The sequence below is a fragment of the Glossina fuscipes genome, unplaced genomic scaffold (assembly GCF_014805625.2).
Source record: "Glossina fuscipes isolate IAEA_lab_2018 unplaced genomic scaffold, Yale_Gfus_2 257, whole genome shotgun sequence".
Classification (NCBI taxonomy): Eukaryota; Metazoa; Arthropoda; class Insecta; order Diptera; family Glossinidae; genus Glossina; species Glossina fuscipes.
The window spans coordinates 1,020,135-1,044,856 of record NW_023998600.1 but is presented as its reverse complement, the minus strand read 5'-3'; the positions used below and the strand labels follow the sequence as shown (position 1 = coordinate 1,044,856).

The window sequence follows — 24,722 nt, the reverse complement described above, 5'->3', positions numbered from 1 at the left end:
ACACTGCCGTGCTGGGTCAAACAGCTAAGAACGCTATTGAAAATGGTTTGGATTGGTGCACTTTTTTGACCACTCCCCTTATAACTGACAACTGCGATAACCCTTTGGAAAGAAATTACAACTTTCAAAATTTGTCGACAAAAGTGGCTAAGTAGTGGTCTTTCGGCATTGTAGATTGGTACGAATATTTTGCACCAGCCGGGGAAACTTTTTGAGTTCCTCTCATGTAACGGAAACTGAAGTTCATATGACAAAAAGTTCTAACTTTCAACTGGGGCAGAAAAGTCCAAGTTTTAATATTTTATGATGAAAATTGATTCATAATAGCAGTTTGTTATAAAAATTAACTATACCGAATTTTGAATACGTACTATAATTTTTCATCCTCTTGGGCGCAACCACTCTTACGGAAAGTAAGCCTATATTTGCGAAACGTTCTAATTTTTAATATACAGTTTCATAATAGTAAGCTCATATAAAAACACTGTATAATTTTTGTGTTCTATAAGCAAAAGAAAGGATTGTGTTAGACAATGTGGTGTAGGGTATTGATTAGTGAGCCAAGCGCGACTGTAATGTTTTAATATGTTTTTAAAATGTATAAAAAAATCGATGAAAATGTAAAGAACCAGTTTTTTAAACTCAATAACCTCATATAATCTTAACGTCGCTTTGAACGATTTGGATATAATATACCTATATATATATATATTGACATCAATGTATTTACTTTCATATATATATATAGTTACATCAGTAGCCGCCATACAATGCACTCAAATGAAGGACTAGAAGGATCAAAAGGATCAAGTCACAACAGTTTGTAAAAATATTGCTACAATCACAGCGACAATATGAGAAGTGCTTAAATGGCATCACTACAACCTTTATTAAAGAATTTTGTTTTAGAAAGAGAGCGACAGAAAGAGAAATAATCGAATGGAAAAACAAATATCATATTCTTATTGTGAATTTTTCTAAGAAAAGACAATTTTGTGGCGTTCTTTTTATTACTTTTTATCAGAACTTTTAAAAATACGCCCCTTTTTTTTGAACAAATGTTATCTTAATACACCCTTTTTTGGACAACACTTTTTTTTGTTTTTATATCTTTTTGGAATTCAACAAAAAATTTTGCATGTTTATAATAATTTAACAACAAACAATATCTTTTATTTTCGCTATAATTGATGGTATTAATTAGCGAAAGTAAAACTGATGTTTAAACGAATATAAGATAAATTTCTTGTCCAGTGATTTTTGCGTTTAACGGTGCACCTAAGTACTCATTGGATTGTAATAAAAATATTTTAGCTTAAGCAAGGAAATTTGCATTTTTTTATTTTTTTTTTATTTTTAGCTTTTATTTTCTATAAGAAAGTGAAAATATATCTTAGAGTAATTTTTATACCCACCACTGACGAAAGGGGCTATAGCCGTTTATTGTAATGTTTGCAACATCTAAAAGGAACCTTCACAGATCCCATAAAGTATATATACAGCCTTGATTAGCCTGAAATTCTAAATCGATTAAGCCATGTCTGTCCGTTTGTGTGGGGTTTTGCACGCAGGTTGGTATTAAAAATGGGCCAAATTCGTCGGAGTACGCTCTTTACTCATTACTCATAAGTTAAGAAAGAAAAAAAAGGTTGAAATTTTCTACATTTTCTTTACGGATAATTCTACTATTTATGTGTAAAAATTGGAAGAATCATCTATACCCACACACTGCGGTTAAATTGTTTTTTTTCACTTTTTTTTTGGGATTTTATGCATATTAATCATGAGATAAATGATGGACAACACGACCTTTTAATTATTAATCCTTTTAAATTTTAATTTTTTCACCACAATACCGTCGATATGAATGTCAAATAAAAGGACTTGAAGAGTAAAAGTCGACAAGCTAAGTATGAAAACTCTACGTTAATTATGATTAAATTTTTCTTAAGAATCTGAAGAAGATTGCATATAAATTTTATCCCATTCATTTTTTTATAAACATAAACAAAAGCGTGGGACGTCAAAGATTATATTTGCGGTGGGTATGCGAGATTCGGGCCTACCCGAATAAAACTTTCTCACTTGTTTTAACGAGCAATCAACTACAACGTATGGTAAAAAATTTCGTAATTATGGCTTTTTAACAAGAAAATTAAAATTATGCTTTCAATATTTCGTATTCCCAATCGCTGATACTAAGTTGTGGTTTAAATCGTTTCAAGGGATCTGTTTAGAGAGGAAAACAATTATAAGAAAATCAAAAATTACATATGGAAATTTCCGTAAAAATGCTTACCTATCATAGCATAACGCTGTTCGTTTTGCAGCTGAGTATAATCGATATTGGGTCCTTGTAGAAATTCAGAAGTTGTTCTTATTTCAGGTATCCAAATTTCATCTAATGAATCCTGCATTACGGTCAATAACTGCTTGAATTGTTTTTGCAATTTAATAGCCTCAGCGTCGTGATCTACAAGCATTATTAAAGCTTTGCATGTATCACGAATACTTTGTTGTTGATTAAAACATTTTACGATAAGATTGTACAGAGCATCAATAAGAGCAATATCTTCAAATGGATTGCCTGGCTTTAAACTCAACAATTTACGTTCATGTTTTCTGCGATTTTTACTCGAGCGGAAAGTTTTTCTGTAATAAAAATAAATAATAATATAAGTTTACCTTTTAATAGATTTTACGTTATACCCAGTGTTTTGAGTATTTTGAGAGCTGGTTGTATAACGCGAAGAGTACAAACTGCTGGTATCTGATAATAAATCATTGTCATTCATAAGCGTTTGATTTGCACCTTCACCATAAAGCATCTCTACTTTTTTTAAACGTTTTACACGTACTGCCAATAAACGTTCCTTGTAACTGAGAAACAACTCTTTATCAGACAATAAAGATGCCATTAAATGATTGCAATGTAATAACAACTCCATTTTAATAAGCGTATCTACAAACAATTTAAGTAGTTGCAAATCAATTTGTATAACTCAGATTTTTCTTGATTTTAACAATACCTAGAAGGCTGTCATCCCGCATTTCAGCTTCAAAAATAGCCTTAAGGAAAATTTTGCCTCTAACAAGGATCTCAAGCGATTGCTTAAAATTATTGCCGTATGCTTTGGATATATCGTAGGCTTCTTCAAATTTTCCTTGTTCTTCCAAGGGATTGATCAGAGACCTTTAAATAAAAAAAGACAATTATAAGGGATTACCAATAAATATCGTACACCATCTCGCTTGTTACAACCCAAAGTTTAGAATTTATTAAAAGTTTTTTATTTTAGCAGAAAAATAAATTCTAAGACTAAAATTTTAAAGCAAATCTTAGCATCTACAGCTTTCGGTTTCATGGAAAACTCTACGACATTCGGGATTTCAACCCCTCCTTCTCGCCAAATGAAATTGCTTTATAGAATACTTTTGTAATTATTGTAACCATTCTCCAAAAGAATGTGTGTGTTGGATCATCAGAATCAATTTAGACATATTTGCTTATCTTTCACGTTTGTCTCGAAGAAGCAGCTTAAATTTTTTGTTATAAACCTTGTCAAATAGGGTTCGAAAACTAGCTAAAGCGGTGTGACATATATATATTATGATTATAATCAATTAGTTCAAAATTCTACAAAACATGCAAAACAAATGAGAACGAATATACGCTTATTTTATAAAGTTCTACAAAACATGCAAAACAAATGAGAACGAATATGTACAGAAGCAGCACAACGTTATTATGTACGCAATATACAAAGATATACACCGCGCTTAATAAAGTAATCAATAATTTCTACGCCTTTCCTAAATTATATTCTCTAAATTTCAATAGTTTTAGTTCAGAAGTTTAAGTATGGCTTTTTAAGTGACTCTTGCATATACACACTTTCTTCCAACAGCAATTTACATATCACAGCTGTGTTGCATTTATATTACCCTGCAGTCATAGTCGCTCATCTTATTATTCTCACATGGCACCAAATTCGAAGTGGCTCATTTTATTATTCTCATATGGCACCAAATTGAGATTCTCTCAATTTATTATTAATACCAGTGTTTTGGATTGATTTGCACAAACGAGAGAGAGAGGTATCTCATTTTGAAGTTTCTTAATATGTAAGCAAATTGAGCAATTATGCGTGGAATAAAAGCATTGTCATTTTTGATTACACCTCTCTATGAAAAGAACTCGTCCCTACGCATCAATATATACTACCTTATTAGAGATAATGAAAAAAAAGGGAGAAAATGCCGTTAGAAAAAAAAAGATAACACTTATGTGATGCGAAGATATTGGTAAGTTGGTTCGAAATTGGGTATGTTTCAAAATAATTAAGTCTCTTCCTCTCTACATGCATTTTATGTGTATGCATGCAAGTAAACATTTGAAGAAACTTTCTCACAAATCCTTTAACTCATAAAGTTGATTCTTTCCTTCACAATATAAATAGGTCAGTTCACAATTTTTATACGCATTTTAATTACGTTTATATTTTTTACCTATGTGTAAACAAAAAATTTTCGCATATGCTGTCATGACTTATAGATTTCTCTAAAGACATTTACGAAAGTATAAATGCCAAAGAAATTTGTTTCGAAACATTTATGAATTTACGTGCTTTAGTTTAGTAGGGGGGAATGCGCTGTCTAGAGTCTTAAAAATATTGACTTGCGCGCTTCGCGCGATCAAAAAAATTCAATTTTTAAACCACAAAAGGATTTTTTTTTCTCCTTGTATAACAAAAGTTCAAATTAAGTTATCAAATTGCCTTTGTTGCTTTGCAGGATGTCTTCGTGTCACTTTAAAGATATTATAAAAATGAAACGAATCAAAACAGTAACAGTTTGACTTTGTCCCGTTTTAAAAAAAAATGTCCGGTCGATTAGAACGTGTCTGAAATTACAAGTGCTCGTATACGGCTGTTCAATAACGTTTAAATGGATGAAATCATTTAAGCATTTAAAATATTTCAAAGTGATCATCCAGTTAATCTTTCTATTAAGGAATAATTTAAGTTTGCAAAAAAGATTGATTTTCCAAAAATTTGGCATTGGTTTTCTTTAAAGCCTTTCAGATTAATTCGAGTTTTTATGGACCTTGTAGAATGTTATTCTAAATATTGCCAGGAAATATCAGTACAACAAAATTGTTTTTGAATAGCTATAGCTTCACACTTACTTCGCCACAACGGCCATGTCTTCTTTTAGTTTTCTCGCCAACAGTAACACTCTTTGCCAATTTAATATGTGTTTTGCACTTTGTAGGGCTTGCGCGAGATTACCCCCTCTTTCGTACATAATACTGGCATCTTCTAGTTTACTTTGAGCGCGAAGATAGTCAGCATAGGCTAAACATATGGTTTTATGCTTTTCATTATCATGTTTGTATAATACTAGAGCTTGAATGAAGAGCTTTTTGTTTTTGATGAACGTTAAACCTTCTTCAAAATGTTCTGCACCGCATTTGGCCAAGTGCTGTATAGCTTTCTCATAACGTTTTAGATATTCATCAATTTTAAATTTGCAATAATTGTCGTTCTTATACTTTTTCCACTCATTGAGCATAGCCAAAAATTCTTTAGGGTCTTTTTGCGACTTCTTAGCAACAAATAAAACTAAACCGAAATCGTATGTTCCCAAAGCCACGTTGAACAATTCATTAACATCTACCAGATATAGGAGATATCTCAATGCTTCCTCCGTTTCTTCTGACTCATCAAAGCAATGGCGCCTTTTTTCCTCCCAAATTAATAGTAAAGCTTTTTCCAATTGATCCATTTTAACATAGGCCGTAAGTATTGGTAGACAATAGCGTTTCTCGCTAGAAGCTTCCATATGCGATAACAAAGCCTTGCAAACATAGGATACTTTGTTTTCGATCTGAAAATCTCCAGGATAGCTTTGCAAATTTTCTTTATAACTACTAGCGTACATGGTTTTGGTGAAGTCCTAGGAAAATAAATATCGAAAAAACCCTTTTTAAAAATTTTTTACTGATTACTAACCTCGTTTTGTAGATCACTTATGAATAGATTTAACCAATTCGGATTTTGTATTTCCTTTAAAAATACATCTAAATTATCAAGAAAATCTTTTATATTATGATCGCAGATGATATTTAAATTGATTCGTTGTTTACGTAACATGTCAAATGCTAAGCGATAATAACGGTTTGACGGCTTTAACAGATCATTAATCAGCTCTAAAGATAAGACTCTAGGATTGATCACTTCCAGATTACCACGTGGCATTTGTAAAACGACTCTACCTAATTCTGAAATCGCTGTCACTAGTTTTGAACCCCTTTCCAAGCGACGTTCATCTATTATACGTAAATCTGCCAACCTTACAAAGTGCAGAGAAGCCAACTTAGTAAATAACAAATAATTTCCAGTTTGACAAAATGAAGTTACATCCGTTGCCAAACACTCCTTATCAACGTATAAACATCGATTAGTTGTTAAAACAACGGAAATGAAGTCGGTATGATTATCTCTGCTAATCACTTCTAGTTTCTCTGCGATGTAATTCAATTGCACATGTAGCTGCGTACCTTTAATAGAACTCGTTCCTAAAGTTAATGTTTTCAGTGCTCCATCTTCTAAAGTTTGATAAATCCATTGATTTTTTATGGTTTCACATTTTGCGAGTGCAATTATTGTGCCTTCAACGTTGTAATCGCAATATGGCTGATCTTCTTCATCCGCTGTTAATCTATGTAAATACGTTGTATTTTCTTTGGTATGGTTGAAAATTACACTTAACGCTTCACTGTAATCAAACCATTGAATGCAGTTCAGACGCATTGAAGATTCTGAACTTGTAGCTGTGAATGGCGTTTCGCAAATCTTTTTGAATAGCAATGGTAACTCTGTTTCAGCCACGTAGAAGTGCAAATTATGTCCTGAATCATACATACATAGATAAATCATATCTTTTACAGCCTTCACTATTACTGAAGAAATATAAAATTGTCCTTCAAGTTGCAATTCACGATTAGACATCGGCGGTGGGATGATAGCCTTTGAGAAATTTGTCAACAGCAAACGTTGGCCATCAATAACGGTAACTAAACCGGATGGCATATGACCATCGACTACCCAATGCCATTTAAATGTGAAATAATCACCATTAATTAGCATGATATGACAAGTTTTCTCCTCATCGATCCGCTGATCCCATTCAAATAAGATTACTTCATGATATTGTTCGGATGCTAAAACTTGCTTCAAATACCAATGATAATTATTTATGGTGTATATATAAAAGCCTTTTGCTGTTTCTATGGAGAGTACTTCGGAATCTGAACTCCATTTCACGTTCTTGATGGGATTCGTTTCCAAATCAAATGTTAAAACTATTTCGCGATGGCGCAAACCATTTTTCTCAAATAAAGCCATCACACTTTTGTTGGGTAACTTTTGAGGGACAGCTAACCAATTGCCCGATGGTCTCCACGCTATACAAGGTAATAAACCAAATTGCTTTTCAGCTTTAAATTGTAAAGTACCTTCTTTATCGAAAATTTTGAAGGTACGACCTTGCGATAAACAAACATACGAGATTGCAAAGTAAGCACCATCTGCACGCCAAGTGATTTCAATATTCTAAATGGTTGCACGAAGAAAGCAACGTTTAAAACTGATTAGGCTCTTAGAGTGTTGAACCCCTTACCTGTGGCAATTGATCGATAACAACATGCAATTCTTCATTTGATTTCTTCTTGGCTGCTTGTTTTCCTTCTGAGCCATGAAACTGAGTCTCTTTCTTGCCCCAACCAACGTTTACAAATTTATTTTCCGCTTCAGCGTCAACTTCCTTCAAAGCGTGTTCAGTAAGTACGTCGAAGTTGTAAGTCATTGCTACTACGTTATATTCACGAGTAACAAAAACAACAACATCTTGGTCCGGACTCCAAACCATCCGCTCAATGCCCACATCGCAAAACGTACCCTCACTGGCAGACGATGTCTGCAGATTTACTAGCAAAACTTCCCCACCGCCCGTAGCCAAGCATATCACATTATCCAAAGCTAAATATTCTGCATCAACAATATTTGGGACCTCAATTATAACTTTCGGTAATTGATTTTCTCTTAAACGCAAGGAGTACAACTTATCTGAAGTTACTACAAAACGCTCGTTATTAGCTTTGTCGTCAACATTTGGATTCAAAAGTAAAAATTTTGCGTTCTTTATGTTGGTATTGAATTGTTGAGAATATTTTAATTTTAAGTTCCGCATTTTCCTTTTTAACTATTGTCTATTAAACGGCACATGTGTTAAAAAAATAAACAAACTTCTTCTTCTTTTTTCGCAATTCAGGAATTCATATCAAATGATTCACTGTGATCAGTTAGAATACGTATTTTGTTGTTGTAAAGCAATAAAGTATGTATTTTGTTGCTGGAAAAGTAGTGCCGTTGTTGTTAGGTTGTTTTTGCATTTTTTATAATATATAGCTATTATTATTATTATAATTATCATTATTAATCTTTAAAATCGCGACTATCGAAAAATAATAGATTTGCTTTTTTTGTCATCATAATCAACGAAGTTCGTCTACGTTGTTACTACTACTAATTGGAAGAAAACAAATAAATAAATTTTGTGGGTATCAAGCATTTGAAACTTAGCTTACATTTTCGGTTGATTTGGGTTCACATATGTTATAGCTTTCAGCATTGGTTAATGATTGTCATTTTTTGGTTGTACTTATGCACAACCCTTGTACTTACCAAATTACGCAAAAGCTAAATAGTTCATGTTGTGCATTTTTCTTACTTTTTTTTTTGTTTTTTTTTTTTGTGTATATAAAAGAGAAATGGGTCAGACCTGTGAATGACAAGACCTATACAACCAGTACCATTATAAGTCTTTAGAGCTGAAGGTTGATAATAACAATAAAGTTGATAATAAAGAAATTCGATGATGCACATCCCGTGGTGATTGTTATTGATTTATTGACGATTGAATGACGTTGATCTCTCTTGTAGCAGTTATTTAAGTTGTAATACTACCCTCAGTTCTGTTCAGTCCGGCGTTTAGTCCAAAAGATTGATACCCAGCTTTAGCTGCATAGCCATTGTTGATTTATGGATTGATAAAAGTGATTGTGCCAAGTGAATAACTGGTATTGTTTGTAAAAGAGTTACAATACGTTATTGAGGTTGATGGAGGTTTGGGCAGATGCAAATCAGCTTAAACTATTGTTGAAAGAAACTTTCGTGTTAAATGAGAACCACCAGGCCAGAGTAAAATAGTTGATGAATTTTACCGTGCGCACGAACACACAGAAGAAGGTCTATTAGAATGAATTATATTATGTTACGAATATATTACCATTTTGAAATAACGTAGAAAAAGGGCGGTAATCCTTTATGAATATCAAAGAAAATAGATTCGGATTGTCAGCATAAAACTGATCGCCATATTGTTTTATTATAGTGATAATTTATTCAAAATGCACATGGTAAACAACTCTTTATGAAAATGTGGTGTCTTCCAATCTCCTGATCATACGCTATTTGCCTATACGAATGATACCATTTCTATTCGCCACTCCGTACTTCGCAAATTGAGTATATGCGGCCTTCGTGACCACAGTATTGTTGACATTTTGCGTTCTCATAACTTAACAGCTTACTTCGCAATCTTTTCCTTTTTTAAATCATATCACCGAAATCTATAAACGTGCACTGTTAAATTATGAACCTATTCTTTTTTATACATTTTTACTCTTACACTCATCAGTTCCTTTATATAACATTTTACACTTATCCCCTCCATTAAATCTTATTTACTTTTCGCTGTTCTGTTCTATCCTACGTGACGGACGAGTAATATACATATTTTATTAACAATTTAAAAAAAAATAAAGTAGCGGACGACAAATTAAAAAGACTAATTTAATAATAAAATAAGTAAATAAACTTGACTAAGGCCCAAACAAAGAACTCTATGTTCACCTTGTGCCTTTTTTACACATCTCAGCGAATTTTCGGTTATTAATTTGCTGAATAACAGAATAAGAAGAAGAAGAATCAACAGCGCCTTTTTTGATTTTGGTTTGCGGATAAAAGAAAATCTATTTTCTAGTAAAATAAAAAATTATTATAATGGATAAAGATTTCCAAGGAGAGTTGATAGGCACGGAAAAGCAAGCAATTGATGCCAAAGGGCAAATAGCCAAATCCTTCGAACTTATTGGCAAATCGACTGGCGCAAAAAACCAATTAATATTTGCGGCCAAAATATTAAGGGCAATCAGCCGGTGTGATGGCAAACATATGCATATTTATTCCGATATATTAAATAATATTTTTGGGAGACAATTAAAACCCGAGGCGAGTGAAAAATATTGGATAATTTTTTTGGACTATTTTCGACATATTCATTATTTATTAGTTGACAAGGTAACTATAATATTTGCCACCGCTTTAAATAAACATTTAATACTCATTTTGCAGGAGGAGTATAGGCAAGCATGGTTAACATTCAAAACTATCTCTGGATATACACGTAAATTACAAACAGAAAAGGCGGCGAAAATTTTTATAAATATTTATTGCTACCAATTGCATTTGGAGATAAAACGTCTGAAGCACGACTTATTAAAAGCGGTAGAAGAATCGAAGATTATTGTCCGAGCTTTGGCGGAAATTTACCGAGAAATGCTACAAAAAAATCACGAAATGAATTATCAATACATGGATATTTTAAGCTACTCATTCCAGTGGCTTATGCCAATCAATGGCTTGGTCAGAATGTCTACACTATACTCTGCTTTACCTAAGACTGATGTTGAAGCCATGTTCAATTCATTGTTCCAACTATACGGCATGCAAAAACTAACTAAGCCTCCAAAGGAAAAGTTCGACAAACATATGCTGGAATGCTTGGAGATACTTCATAGCCTTTTACAATTCGATATAATTAATAAACTCGAATTGAAATTATCCTTTTTTTTGTTGAAGTCCTACCGATCGTCGTCGCTACTAAAAAGTCACGAAGCGATCAGCATTTTCTTCCAGTTTTTCGCTGAATGCATGGAGGCAATTATATTAGAGAATCCTGCTACAAATCATCACAAAGTTTTCTATGAAAAGTGCAACGATCTTAAAACGTATTTTGAAAATAATTCGAAGTTTTGTCAATCAGAAGCCTGGTTTTCTCAGAGTATAATCATGCTTAATTATATGATCAACCAAATGTTGAATTTAGACTTGTTTAACTTATTTTGGGAAAAGAATTCAGAACCACGTAGCTACAACGCCCTCTTAGAGCTGATGGTCGAACTGGTCAAATTATGCACGTTCGTTAACAATCAAAGCAAACTATACAAGATTGCTTGCTGTTCCAGTGTGCGAAAGCATTTAGCTGTCGGATTTGCACAAATTTGTTTAGCAACTTACACCATACAAAGCAAAGTAGCAAAAGAGCAAAAAGAACTTTTATGGGAATCTATGGAAGAGGTAATTTTTTCGTGCTTTCTATTTTATACCAACCGATAAAGAATATAGTATATCAACCATAAAATTCTAAATGAATTTAAGGTTTTTAATTGGTTTCTTGTTGACGCCGGCATCATAATCGCGAATGAATTTGAAAATGGGTTTAAAAGTTAAATTTGGATTAAAATTGATTTAATATATGCTATACAGATGCTGTAATCCATGATAATATAACTGATTTCAAATTTTTTTGGTTTGAATACAACTTCCTGGGATTAATTCTTATAAAAATAAAACTAATTTCCACAAGTGCATATTGTCCCAATTACAAATTTTAAAACGAAATATCCAAAATGAACATAGCTTCCTTTTCTGTTTTACTTTTATATTTAATGCTTTTTTTTTCCAACGTTTTTAGGCTAACGGAAAAGTTCTGGATTTAATTGTTAAGAACATGTCTTTCATTGTCAATTACGGCCTCAAAGTGGCAAATACAATGGATTGCATTACGTCTACATGCCAGGATATGCAGGTTTTGCTTACGCGTTTCAAACAAATTACGTTAGAAATACAAACCGATAGACAAGCCACAACGTGTGTATATCTCTTGGAACTGTTTTTGAGAATTAAGCAAAAAATTTCTTCTAAAGAATGGTCCGGTTTATTAAGGCGTCTATATAAAGCCAAACTGCCCTTCAACAGTTTACCGACAAGCAGAGAATTGCAAATGTGTTTCATTGCCTCTTTGGTTACACACGGCCAAGAATTGGACCCAAATCTAATTAGAAGTCAAATCAATTGCTTTTATGCGTCCAGTGAGAATAACCAATCGCAGCAACATGAGAAATGTTTACTCGCTTTATACAAAGCGTTCAATGGCCGTTTAAAGCCCTTGCTGAACTTTGAAGATAGGAAAATGTTATATTGGTTTGATATGCGACACGTCACGAAATATTGTAAATCCAATGAAATGTTAATGCGGTCTTTAATTGACTTTAGCCCAACTAAATATGATTTGGTGCTGGCAGTACGTTTAAGTAAACTGCATGGCCACGCTTTAAAGCGCCTACAAGGATTGTATGCATTGTTGAAAGAACGAAGTGAAAATCATTTGGAACATCTGACATATGCCCACATAGAGGTCATATTTTTGCTGGAAAAATATGAGTCTCGTAAGAATCATCCTAAACTAGATTCTAAGGAATTGCTAGAAGATAATTTAGAGCAATTGTTAAAACGTGGGGAATTGAAAGCTATCCTCCTGAAGAATGAATTGGAACTAGTACATTTGGCAATAGAGGCTTATCAGGCCTTTGAGATATTTTATGAAAAGGTAAGAAATGTATTTTCCAATGTTGTGTTTAATAGGATATATAAACCCATTTAGATTTCATCAATTGATGAAAATAGGAAGTGGTTAAGAGTAAAGAGCAATGATACAATATATGGACGCATTTTTACAACTGTTTTATATGTATAGTCCGTACAAAATAACATCCTTCCGTAATGACTGTTGTAACATTTTGGTAAAAAAAAGTGGTTCTTACAAAATGATTTTTCTTAGTTATTTTTGGATATGGTGCAAATTGCCGTGTTCATAATAGAAGGGTATAGGAAAAGTTTTAGGATGGACGTGAATTTTAAATAGATTTCAAAAATAAACTAAATAAGAGTATGAAATATTTTGTGAGTTCTTAACAAAAGAGTAGGCGTATTCTGCCAACAACTGTAACGTACTAACCTGTACATGATACAATTATTTCAAGGCTGCCTAAAAATCGCATGTGGTACGGGTTTGAAGATGTCAGCATTAAAAACTCGCTTTTAGATATATAAAGCCTTTGTAGTTGAAGCTCTCAGTTTGAATGTGTTTAATAACTTTTAACTTGCTCGTCGACGACTTCTCTTACTCCTCCAACTTGATTTGAATCTAAACTCTCAGATGACATATGAATTTACTGCTTAAGAATTAAAGAATTGTAACGGCAAAGGGACCGACATATATCCCTGTTTTACTTAATGGCTTTAAGTCGTTTTACAATTACGACCGCTAAGTTGCTATGCACTCATTCGTTATTACTAGCTAATTTGACACACAATCTCATGCTAATCATATATCTTCGGAGGAATGAAAATTTGGTCAAAGACAATTAAATATTTTTTTCCTAGTTTGCTGCTGAATGCATAAGTTGTGATGAAGCCTTCATCGACTGGGAATTGTTAATGGATGATTTAGGATTTTTAGCTCAATACTTGCAATCTGCGGGTTATTTGGAGTGCAGTTCACGTGCTTGGTTACTACTTTACAAATCTGCTTTACTAGCGCGGGATGAATACACTGCTCTGAAAGGCTTGACGTTTATATGCGAATATTCGGACTTAATTGACGAAAAGAAATGTCTACCTAGTGGAAGTTTGGAAACTGAAATTAAGCAGCATTTTCCTTTTTTAATAACGTCATTGAATAATGTGAATTCCATAGCGAAACGCTATCAAAGCACAGTTTTTTTGGCTATCCTCCAAATCGCCAACTATTATTATGCTCGTTGTTCAAGGTGTGCCTACGGCCGATTGTTGCTGCAGATGGTAGAAGAGAAGCACAATAGTTTAATTGATCGTCAAGGCAAGTATGATTTGATTAAAGGCAGTCTAGATGCTATACAGATACGTTGGTTGTGCAAGCATAATAATCGAGATCAGTCTGCAAATTTGTTAATGAATGAATGTTTGTTGCGCAAAATTGATGAAACTGTCGACAAGTTTCATGACTTTGTCTACATCAGCTCCGGTGATTCTCTGTCATACGCGATTCTATTGACAAATTTGACTTTGGAAATGGCAGAATATGCAGCCAATCGCTTGTGTGATAACTTTCTAAATGCCTTTTTCGTGGCAATCTTAAGTATAGCGTTACAATCGAGATTGGCTTTGCGTTTTGTACATATCTTGTGCCTGTGGATGTGGATAAATTTACAACAAGAGCACGTTGAAAAGGCCCAGGTGAGATGGCTGTCATGTCATTTTTCTAGTATTTGCATTATTTAAAATTGTTTTCATATAAAAAGATAAAAGTAAAAGTGATGGAATATGTTATGGGCTTAAAGGATCATAAAGAGCTTTCCCAAGAAGTTGTAACTAAGGACATACTGTTAAATATTTCTAAAGAAATAGCACCTGCCCCTAACGCATCTATGGAATCCATGAGGAAATTAGTACTAACGCAACTTTCACCGCTAAGAATGGTAAGTAAAAAAAATATCTTTTTTTTTTTAAGTTTTATAAAACAAAAGAAAAATTATAAACAGGGTCAATTGCAACTAAATCTTTCGACAAGAGCAGCTAGCCTAGCGGCTTTTTTCAACAATAACACCTGTGAGTCATTGCTGCCTGTTAGTGATGTGGTGGAATGGTCATTATTTACCGTAGGTTGTTTAACAGCTCGTCTACACTTCATTTGCGAAGCCTATGAACAATTGGATAAGTTCTATGAGCAAAGTTACGACTGGTTGCAAAAACGTCAGAGTTATTTTAACAAAGAGTATTTCAAAAACATTCAACTATTAGCGGGTCAACACCATATTAACTACTTACGTTCGCAGCATCACTACGAGGAAGCAATAAGAAATTTAAAAGACATTATAGAGGATAGTAAAAAGTGCAAATCGAAAATTGATTTGGTGTACAGCATAAATTTTGAACTGCAGTTGCAATCGGCAGAGCAAGAAGCTCAAGTGCATGCAACAAAGCAATTGAATATGGGATTTGGTGGGTCACCCGAGGAAAAAGGGAACCATCTTCGTAAAATTATGCGTGAAAAAGCTTTGCAAGAAATGGTTCGATCAACCAGGAAATGTTGCGATGTATTTAAAACTGAGAAAAGTTTAGCATATAAAAGCGAGAGTAGTGGCAGTACTTCCAGTATAGAAAGCAAAGATAAAGTCGAATTAATATATTTAAGTGACTCTGTAACGCCGTCAACAATAAACAAAAAACAAGGGGGATATTCGATAATATCAAAAAGAGCAAAATCCGAGGAACGATCCGATCTTGAATTGCATACGCCTAATGTTACAAATGGCAACTGCAAAAGACAGTTGCCAAAAACTGCTTCCAAGATATTAGTTTCTTCGACTGACAGCTGCGTCAACAATATACTAAGCCACACCAAAGAAAATCTTAACAAGGTAGAAGCTGAAGTGTTGGTTAAAAAGCGTGGTCGAAAGCAACAGATTGTCAAACAGCCCAGCGCACCTGTTATCATTTTGGAAGACTCCGATATTATTACACCATCAGAAAAAGTCAGTAAATCCAGACTGTTCTTAGAAAGCAGCAAACCTTCAATCAGCGAGGTAAATACAGTAAGAAGCCACCGGCCTACTACGCGACTTTATCGGCAACGGAAATTATTAGAAGAAAATAATGGCAAACTTGAACAATGTATGCAGAATAACCTTAATACGCCATTAAGCTGCATTCGAAAGAGTAGACTCCATAAAAACTTGTAATTTTATAGATATCTTTATTATTGTTTTTATTTATATTAGCGTTTTTTGATCCTTTTTGAGCTTTATTAGTTATGTGCATTTTTTTCAATTAAAATATATTTATTTGTATGGAATTCTTAAAATTATGCTTGAATATCATATTTGGCGTACAAATGGAGGAACTACTCCGACTAGGATTTTTGATGCATTACGACGTTCGCGCAAGCAGAAATATGAACGAAAAAGAAGGAAATGCATACTGAATCTATCGTGAAGATTGATTAATTTTTTGATGACGTTCCTAAATTTGCTTTTAAAAATTAGTGCGCTTTCTGCATTGACATAAAGGACCAATTAATATACCTAGGCGGGTTTCTATGGTACGCGATACAGTTAGGGCTGCGTCGCGCAACCGACAGACTCACTAAGCAACTAATAGCGGACCATAAAATAATAATTGAAGTAGACAGAAATTCGGAGGACTCATTAGGCTTAGCAATAGACCACGAACAGGCGACTACTAATGTTAATGTGCGAAGCCCCGCCAATTTAGTTATTGTAGATAGGTCTAGTATAAATTGCAGCAACTACGAAGACAAGTACGAAGACGATGAGCCATCAACCGCGGGCCAGGCAACAGCGCGGAGATTGAGGAAATGGCGCCATGCAGACGACCCAGTGATCCAGAAGGCAGCAGCGGAAACATTCACAAAACGGCGTCATCTCAACGAACCGATCAACGAACCAATCAACGAACCTATCAACGGATCAATCAACGGACCGATCAACGAACCAATGCCGGATGTCGAGGAGCTACGGGAGACCGTACAAAATTGATTTGTAATTTAAAAAAAAAGGAAAGTGAATAAAAGATTTAAAAAAAATCGTTTTCTTGACAGTTGAATACAATTTTTACAATTCTCCCTCTTGCTCACACAATTTCGGGTCGTCAAATATTGTGAAAATTCAAGCATGAACAAATTTAATATACACCAACAAAAATATCATTATTACATAATTACGAGAAAGGTTTAAAAAAAAAGAAACGCAACAAAGATGAGGAGGATTTCTACTAAAAGAACTGAACTTGAGGAAATACCGGGAAGAAAAATTCTTCCTTTTGCTTTTTTTCATTCAATGATTTGAAAACGCTCTTCACTTTTAACTGGATCTAGCAACTTAAGATATATATAATCTCTGCGTGGCTGTGCATGCACACATTTTGTATGCCTAATTGTTGTCTAGATATGAGTGTTGAGCCTAAAGCTATTCAATCGTTGAACCGTCAAGAAAGAAAATCTCTAACCTACCGTTCATTCACAAAATTTTTTTAAAATTAACGTTTTCATTTTCGTCGCCAACTTCATCATCACCGAAGACTCACTTTAAAGTTTATTTTGAAGTTATTTTCTGCCTACACTTTGCAAAATCCCTGACTATTTAAGTGATTATAAACACATCTATTTGAAACAAATACCAATACCGTACGAACACTACCAACTTGAATTATCTACGTTGTGCGAAATCTTTGGAAAAGGCAAAATAGACAAAAACTACAGCGAATAGAGGCAGCAACAAATAGAAATGGAACGTGAATCAAACCCAATGAAACCGATGTGTCGCTCTGGTTGCGGTTTCTATGGCAATCCCGCCATAGATGGTCTATGTTTGGTGTGCTATAAGGTTTGTTTTTAAAAATCGATCGTAAAATTCCCCTTCTTACGCCAAATTCATCAAAAACTCCAAAATGCAATTAAAACACTTCAAAAACTTAATTTACTCATAAAATAATTTATTACTCTCTATATTTTACTTTAATGGCATTTCCGCAATAAAGTAAAAGTTTTAGTAATAGAATATAAGGTTATGAAGTTATATATAAATATAACTAGCAAAGACATAAATCAAAGATTTTTTGCAGAGCTCTGCTCAGCCGTTAGCAGAATTCTGTTAAATGACGTCTTGGAGGAATTTAAGTCAAAACGCAGTTAAAATAAAACTACTCGAGAACTTTTTTACAAAATATTATAAAAAAACATGACTTTATTCAAATTAATTAACATTTGAAGGGACAACATTTTTACACTACATCATAAATAAGCTTGATAAAGCGACAGTTTGCTTAGCTACTGTGAAAAAATGAAACTGGGACGCATGTGCAGGTTTTTTTAAAATTCGCTTCACACCCTACTAAAAGTTTTAATAATTTTTTAAAAATTTGCAAAATGGACCGTAAAACCACTCTTGATGTTAGAAGTTTTAAATATATAATTAACTATACAATTGATTATTGAAGGTTTTCAGCCCACATTTGAAATTTGCGTACGTTACATAGGGTTCTCGTTTTCATAAAAATTTTTCTCAATCCATCTAGGTAATGCAAGTGCTGAAAAATGTATCTTGGAGCTATAGTATTTCAAGTTCATTGCATCTATTTCTGAAGAACTGAACTTTGTAACCGGATCCTTAAAGTCTGATGATTTATCTAAGCATCCAATGACAAAACCGATTTGGTCGCAAGGATAAGACGGAACCCATACCATGACTAACCTTAATATCTTTTACCGAAAACTTATCATATGCTCAATCGATCATTGCAAAATTTAAAATAATCATATATATAATTAGTTTATTTTAAATACAATTAGTTTATTTTAAACATAATTTTTAAGATAATACTGGCAATAAAAGAAAATTAAATTAATTTAAAAGAGATGTCTATTAATCTGATTTCTTTTTTTGTTAAATTTATGTAATTAAATTTAAAACATTAGAATAATAACTTACGTAAAAAGGATTATAATTGATTTGAAATTTACATTGCCCGCTGTCATAATTTGTTTTGGCTTCAGACTTTCCACCACAAATGCATAAAGATATAACAGTGCTAAAAACAGTAAAGTACTTGATATGCTGAACACCGTAATTGCATAAGTGGCCTCATATATGTAGCTAGTTAAAACATTGCCAATCACCATGCGAGCACATAAGCTGACTTCATTCAAAACCATTCTGAAAAGGAAAAAATGCATCACTTGGATTTAGCTATTTATTCCTACACACCTTATTTACCTTAAAGCTCGGGATTTTGCTTTAGCTACCGATCCGATATGTAATTGAGACACAAGTGCCACCGCTGATGGTACTGAACAAAGGAAAAGCAACCATGGATTTATAATAACTTTTGCAGAGATATAAATTGAAACAGTTGCAATAATTCTGCTAATCAAATAACCTGCAAAAATGTTGTGATTAAGAAAGATAAGAGAAAATGTGTTAATTTTTTTGTTACTACTAAATTCAGTCAAGAGTATCGGACGTCTGTTTTGCCACTAAGGTTTCTACTTACTGGAATATAATTTTCACTGCCGTGAAACGCAACACTGTGTTTTCATCATGTAGTGTCGAAAAAAAATGTCCAATCCACGGTTCAATAATATTAGGAAAGCGAAATGTCAGAGCAGATAGGCCGATCACAATGCTGCTTTTGATTTTGGTATGATTGAAAATATTCATCAAGAAAGGCATATAAGACTCACAGACGCACATAAAACGTACAAGAGCCAAAGAGGGTGATTGCTGTAACGTTGGTTCACGATATTTAAATGGATATTTACAAATCTCTAAAATGTAGGGGAACAATCTCTTCGCAGATGTGATTAACTAATTCGGTCACATTATTCTCAGCAGTAGCACCTGCTAAGTTTCCGTCTCGCTGTAAAAAAGACGCATCTTATAAGTATTCCTACTTTTTATTTCCTTTTTTTTTTAAACAAACCTTCTGCTGCGGTTCGGCTGCCGAGCTTGTTAAACGCTTCAATGATTCGCTGGCAGGCGTATTTAAACTAGCCGTTTTGAGGGAGTTTTCGTTACAATTAGTAAAAGGGCTCTTCTTTTTCTTCTATTTACATTCTGTTAATTCTTGGCGGTATCTCATGTAATTGTGAACATCGATGTCAAGAAATATCATTTCTTTCAATGCCATATAACCAATCATGGAAGTGAAGCGAGTCAAAAGGAACACCGGCATTTTCAATTGAGACGCCGCTGTGATGCGATATTTGTAAAACTTTAGCTCTAACATGAGCTGGTATATCGTTAATGTGCATCAATAAATTTTTGTAAATTTTTCAATTTTGCATTAAATTATACAATTTTATACAACTGTATACTTCTTCTCTCCAATCTCCTTCGGTATTCGGCGTTGTTTGCCGGAGGAGAGACTCAGCGCGGAGCCGCCGATTCTCTTTTTTGCGCCGCCTGCGCTGATGTCGACGAGCCGTCAAAATTCTCGTCGATCATCTACGACGCTCGGGCCAGAAGTCAACGGGCCGGCATAACTCTCTTCTATTATTCCATGTACTCCTGGACGCTCGGAGCAGAAGTGGATGGGCCAGAATAATCCTCCTGTATTATTTCCATGGACTCTTCTAAGAACTTTTCGGAACCACCTGCACTTACCGTGATCTTTTCTTCGAAGAATTCCTTCTCCTCAATTATTTTGGACATCACCTCCACGGCCCGCATATATCTAAGTTCTTTCGCATACCAAAGATATGCGCAATAATGTGTCCTCTGAGACAGCCCTTTTTCGAGCCGCTGCAGATGCCGCCTGACATTTTTCAGAACGGTTCGCACTTTTTCCTCGGACACAGGACGCTGCAACTCCTCGCCTAATTTCTTGGCCAGTTTCTGGTACTCGTCTTTACTCGGCCCCCGCCTGTGATGCCACAGCTTCGGATAGTCCCGCAATAGATGGCTTAGGACATAGTGGAATTTCTCATTGCAGGTGGTGGACATATTTAAATTGGATCGGATATAACTACTGGAATTACATCAAATTTTGTTAATGTGGAGATGTAAGCTATGCCTCATTGACATGTAAAAATTCTATAAATAATAAAACAGAATTTTTTTCTTTTTTTTTTTTTTGCTTTAAACGGAACACTTTGCAGCTTTCATCAGCCTACAAAGGTTCCCTTAAAGCAAACGATTTTTTTACGCAAACGTATACAAAAAATATTTCATTCCCCGGTAAAAATTAAAGGTATTAAACTTAGTATAGATGGGCATAGGCATCAAGGAGTGTGTGTATGTAATGGGCATGATAATGAATTCAACACATTTCGTTTGTATATTGTCAGAATGCTGCACGTGATTTTATGCACAATTTGTTGGAAAATCCGCAAGCAGCCCACCAATTATCTCTAGATATTGCTTCTGACTTTATTACTAATTGTTTATTAACTATTGTTATTACTGGTAATATAATTGTTGATCAGTTAGAAGCCGATGATAAAATTTTTGCTTGGCTCTATCAACAATTGAGTGTTTATACATTTCATTGCAAAGAAGACTTTAAAAGAATTAAAAGTTTTCTAGTCGTTATATGCTTAATGGCGGCTGATCAATTTGAACATGTTCACACGCAGCCAACCGGTTGAGTCACAAAGCATATTGGCATACGTGAAATATGTTAACAACTATCAACGAAGCGTAGAAGTAAATTCACTTTATTCATTTATATAATCACAATTGTTGGCGTGATTATATATCTGATGTGAATTTTAAAACTAAAGAAATTGAAAGCACTTCGAAGAAAAACTGATCAATCTGTAAACCGTAGGTTCCCAACGATGCAAAATTTAGATCGGCTACTTATTGCACACTATGCTTAAGGATGTTATCAAGATTCATTCTAAAACGAAGAATCTTCTTTTACTTAAAATTTTTTTAGTGTTTTCAGCTAAATTTGAGATAGGACATTTAATGTTAATATTGCCGGACAACATTGAGGAGATTAGATGTTAAAATACTATCTTAATATTATTGGAAGCCTTTCATTTATATAATGTGAATCAATGGACGAATGAGGTAAACTTCTTTCGTACTACAAACATTTTTTCATTATAATTTTTTATAGTGTGTTGAAAATTATTTTCATCATGCTTTGGGTATTTTTTTAAGTTTGGATAAAAACTTGGAATATCGGGTGTTAGTGGAAATCTTTCACATTTTCCATAATTCTTTATTGTTTAACAAAGAATGGCAACGCTTGCAATCAATAACTGATACTACAACATTGCAGTTCCAAAGACTAAAAGGGCAGCAAAAAGAAGTTAAAGAGAGGAAAGTATGAACTGAAGCTTTCCTAGATATTTCCTCATTATATTCACCCATGAAAATTGATATTATACGCTAAATTGGTTTTCCGGTTTTTTGAATTTTGAATTATTTTAGTCAAATTCGTCTATTCCTATTGTTTATGCTTTCACGCTAACAGTTGGTAAAGCACTTTACTTTAAGCCTGTTCAAATATCTCTTAAGGCACGAATGATGCTATTACTTAACAGAATACTTTGTAGTTTCCTTGTGTTAACACCTTTTTTTCTTTGTTTTTGAGACGTTCACGCTTTCAAAATCATTTGTTCTTGTATTTTAAAATTGTATCAAAGCGAAGAAAGCACAGAACGTGTACGAAAACATGTTACCAACTTACATATGGCCGTTGTTAGGTAAAGTAGAGGTAGGTATCGAATATCGTCCACCTTCTTCATAAACTTCATGGGAACTGTCTTCCATCCCATTTTCCTGTAGGCCACTACAAATTCACATGTATGGATATATTCTTCTTCTTTCTTATTTTAATTTACTTTAAACAGTACCTTTTTGCATCTTCCCCGTTACGCAGCCGTAAGATAATATCCTTTCGGGAACATTCGTCGTTTTGAATAATTTCCTTTTTTACATTTTCCGTTAACAGTTCTTGCTTTGTTGCTTCTGTTAGACCATCGAAGCTTGAAAGACTTTTAGACAAATGCGGTTCTGCTCCGATGCCCGCAGTAGTCTCCGACCGCTCTGTCCCGATATATACAATAATTTCTGGCGGTTCTGTTTTGATATCCATAACCACTTCCGACTCCTGTGGTTCTTCACAAACTTCATGGGAACTGTCTTGCTTCGCATTATGCTGTAAGCCACTATAAATTCGCATATATGGATATATTCTTCTTCTTTCTTATTTTAATTTAATTTAATCAGTACCTTTTTGCATCTTCCTCGTTACCCAGTCGTAAGATAACATCGTTTCGGAAGCATTCGTTACTTTGATTCATTTCTTTATTTACATTTTCCGTTAACTGTTCTTGTTTTGTCTGCGGTTCTGCCCCGACGCCCGTAATAGTCTGCGGCGGTTCTGTCTTGGTATCTACACTAATTTCGTGCGCTTGTGGCAAATCGATCGGTAGTTCTTGCAAGCAATCTTCGTTTTTTATAACAATTTTTGATCTCCTCGCTTGATTCAAATATATTTCTTGCAATTTTTCCGCCTCTAAGAGGAAAACGTAAATATCTTTTAATAAATTTGCACACTTGATGCACAACCTTTGTGGCATAAGAATTTCTTCTTCTTCTGAAGGCTTTATTGGAAGAAATGCATTAATGCGGTGTATTTTTTCCCCAAAAATAAATACATACGTTAATTCTCAATAAGTTGCTTATCAGTTCCCCGTAGGTTTTGGACGATCCAACATCCTGAGACACACGTTCATAAAAGGAATACCGAGTGATCTTCCCTTCAGTGCATGTCCTGCATTTATGATTAAATTGTGTAGATTGTGCAGAAGGTAAATATAGTTCCATTTTCTTTCTCCCTATTAATTTTTTTTTTCGGGTTGCTGAGTGGAGATAGACTAATGGCAATAAATTTGTGACTTTTATGTTCTATTAATTATTGTTCTAGTATCTATTTCTTTTTGTTTGCAAAACTTTTTAGAGAAAAAATTGATTGCTCAAACTTGTGTGAATGTGTTGCCAAAACGCAAAAAAAAAATTAGAATCAACAAAACATATTGGTGGAATACAATGAATAATCATGTATCTCGAAGTTAACTTTCTTTCGCGGCCAACTCGATAATTGATAAACGTGTTCGTTGCGATCGCGTAAGATTTTCGTGTCAATTGCGACGCTATTATTCGTGTGCATATGAAACGGCAGAAAATGGGAGGCAAATTTTTCTTTATATTCAATTCCATCTGTCAAAATTCGAAAAATAACAGTTTGTTCTCCTCTCTGCTAAGTAAAGAAGCAAAGAATTGTAGAAAATAAATTATATGCTTACTCTACTCATTTACATTATATAGTTTTTTAGAAATGGAAAAAGGATCACTTTATATAAAATGAAAAAAAAATCGATAAGGGACAAATTTATCAATTAATTATAAAAAAAGTGTGTAACTAGATTAGGCTTTAGTGCACTTTTAAATTGACGGAGAACAACAGGGGAGTTACTGCACGGGATCTCTACAAAATTATTCTTTTCCTAAATAATTTAATATTTTTTCTTGGGAAAACAGCTGATTATGGTATTGCGAAACCAAACGGTTGTTTATAAATTGAAAATAAACCGAGTGGCAACCACATGGTTGTTTATAAATTGAAAATAAAACGAGACGCAATCAAATGCTTGTTTGTTTATAAATTGATAACGCGCATACTACTACTACTAAAGAAATAAGGCCGTAATGCAATTTTATAATTTTAATCCGAAAATGTCTTCAATATGCAGCTGATTACTATTATGAATTGTTTACATAAATAGATAGACAACAAATAGAGCTTACGACAAAAATAATAGAGCTTGCGACTAAAGATGATCACTACGACCAGAAAAGTATAGCATACAACCAGAAAAGTATAGCATACGACCGAAAAGAAAAGCATACGACCAGAAAAGTATAGTATACAACCAGAAAAGTATAGCATACGACCAGAAAA

General features: G+C 33.8%; 3 protein-coding genes and 1 long non-coding RNA gene across 5 annotated transcripts; 1 reads left to right on the top strand and 3 right to left on the bottom strand.

The window, feature by feature from the left end:
* Positions 1–1,633: 1,633 nt before the first annotated feature.
* LOC119642787 (putative elongator complex protein 1) lies at positions 1,634–8,298 on the bottom strand. Its single transcript, XM_038042058.1, has 7 exons — positions 7,684–8,298; positions 6,015–7,616; positions 5,189–5,958; positions 3,030–3,193; positions 2,710–2,962; positions 2,300–2,652; positions 1,634–2,229 (listed from the first exon to the last, which is right to left on the bottom strand). The coding sequence occupies exons 1-7, from the start codon at positions 8,251–8,253 to the stop codon at positions 2,162–2,164; spliced, it is 3,780 nt and encodes a 1,259-aa protein (XP_037897986.1). The 5' UTR covers positions 8,254–8,298; the 3' UTR covers positions 1,634–2,161.
* A 1,829-nt stretch (positions 8,299–10,127) lies between these two features.
* LOC119642741 (protein three rows) lies at positions 10,128–16,783 on the top strand. The gene is made up of 7 exons (XM_038042007.1): positions 10,128–10,424; positions 10,479–11,483; positions 11,881–12,795; positions 13,632–14,462; positions 14,528–14,704; positions 14,768–15,944; positions 16,314–16,783. The coding sequence occupies exons 1-7, from the start codon at positions 10,128–10,130 to the stop codon at positions 16,781–16,783; spliced, it is 4,872 nt and encodes a 1,623-aa protein (XP_037897935.1).
* Positions 16,784–18,704: 1,921 nt separating this feature from the next.
* LOC119642802 lies at positions 18,705–20,239 on the bottom strand. Its single transcript, XR_005248126.1, has 4 exons — positions 19,725–20,239; positions 19,296–19,661; positions 19,019–19,181; positions 18,705–18,958 (listed from the first exon to the last, which is right to left on the bottom strand). It is a non-coding gene; the product is annotated as an uncharacterized LOC119642802 (long non-coding RNA).
* An 18-nt stretch (positions 20,240–20,257) lies between these two features.
* LOC119642800 lies at positions 20,258–23,750 on the bottom strand. Of its 2 annotated transcripts, none has more exons than XM_038042078.1 (5): positions 23,423–23,750; positions 22,991–23,364; positions 22,612–22,926; positions 22,446–22,547; positions 20,258–20,771 (listed from the first exon to the last, which is right to left on the bottom strand). In XM_038042078.1, exons 1-5 carry the CDS (start codon positions 23,585–23,587, stop codon positions 20,297–20,299), a joined length of 1,431 nt encoding a protein of 476 aa, XP_037898006.1. In that variant the 5' UTR covers positions 23,588–23,750; the 3' UTR covers positions 20,258–20,296. The 2 variants fall into 2 exon arrangements, with proteins under 2 accessions (XP_037898006.1, XP_037898007.1); XM_038042079.1 differs by having other exon boundaries at positions 20,258–20,768.
* Positions 23,751–24,722: the final 972 nt, after the last annotated feature.

Excerpts from the sequence above, each read along its gene's own strand:
- LOC119642787 (XM_038042058.1), bottom strand. The coding sequence starts at position 8,253 with ATGCGGAACTTAAAATTAAAATATTCTCAACAATTCAATACCAACATA. Across the intron at positions 7,617-7,683 it reads TTATCGATCAATTGCCACAG|AATATTGAAATCACTTGGCG; the intron begins GTAAGGGGTTCA and ends GCAACCATTTAG. Across the intron at positions 2,963-3,029 it reads GCGGGATGACAGCCTTCTAG|ATACGCTTATTAAAATGGAG; the intron begins GTATTGTTAAAA and ends AATTGTTTGTAG.
- LOC119642741 (XM_038042007.1), top strand. The coding sequence starts at position 10,128 with ATGGATAAAGATTTCCAAGGAGAGTTGATAGGCACGGAAAAGCAAGCA. Across the intron at positions 12,796-13,631 it reads TTGAGATATTTTATGAAAAG|TTTGCTGCTGAATGCATAAG; the intron begins GTAAGAAATGTA and ends TTTTTTTCCTAG. Across the intron at positions 14,705-14,767 it reads AACTTTCACCGCTAAGAATG|GGTCAATTGCAACTAAATCT; the intron begins GTAAGTAAAAAA and ends AATTATAAACAG.
- LOC119642800 (XM_038042078.1), bottom strand. The coding sequence starts at position 23,587 with ATGGAACTATATTTACCTTCTGCACAATCTACACAATTTAATCATAAA. Across the intron at positions 23,365-23,422 it reads GCAACTTATTGAGAATTAAC|CCTTCAGAAGAAGAAGAAAT; the intron begins GTATGTATTTAT and ends CTTCCAATAAAG. Across the intron at positions 22,927-22,990 it reads AACGAGGAAGATGCAAAAAG|TGGCTTACAGCATAATGCGA; the intron begins GTACTGATTAAA and ends GCGAATTTATAG.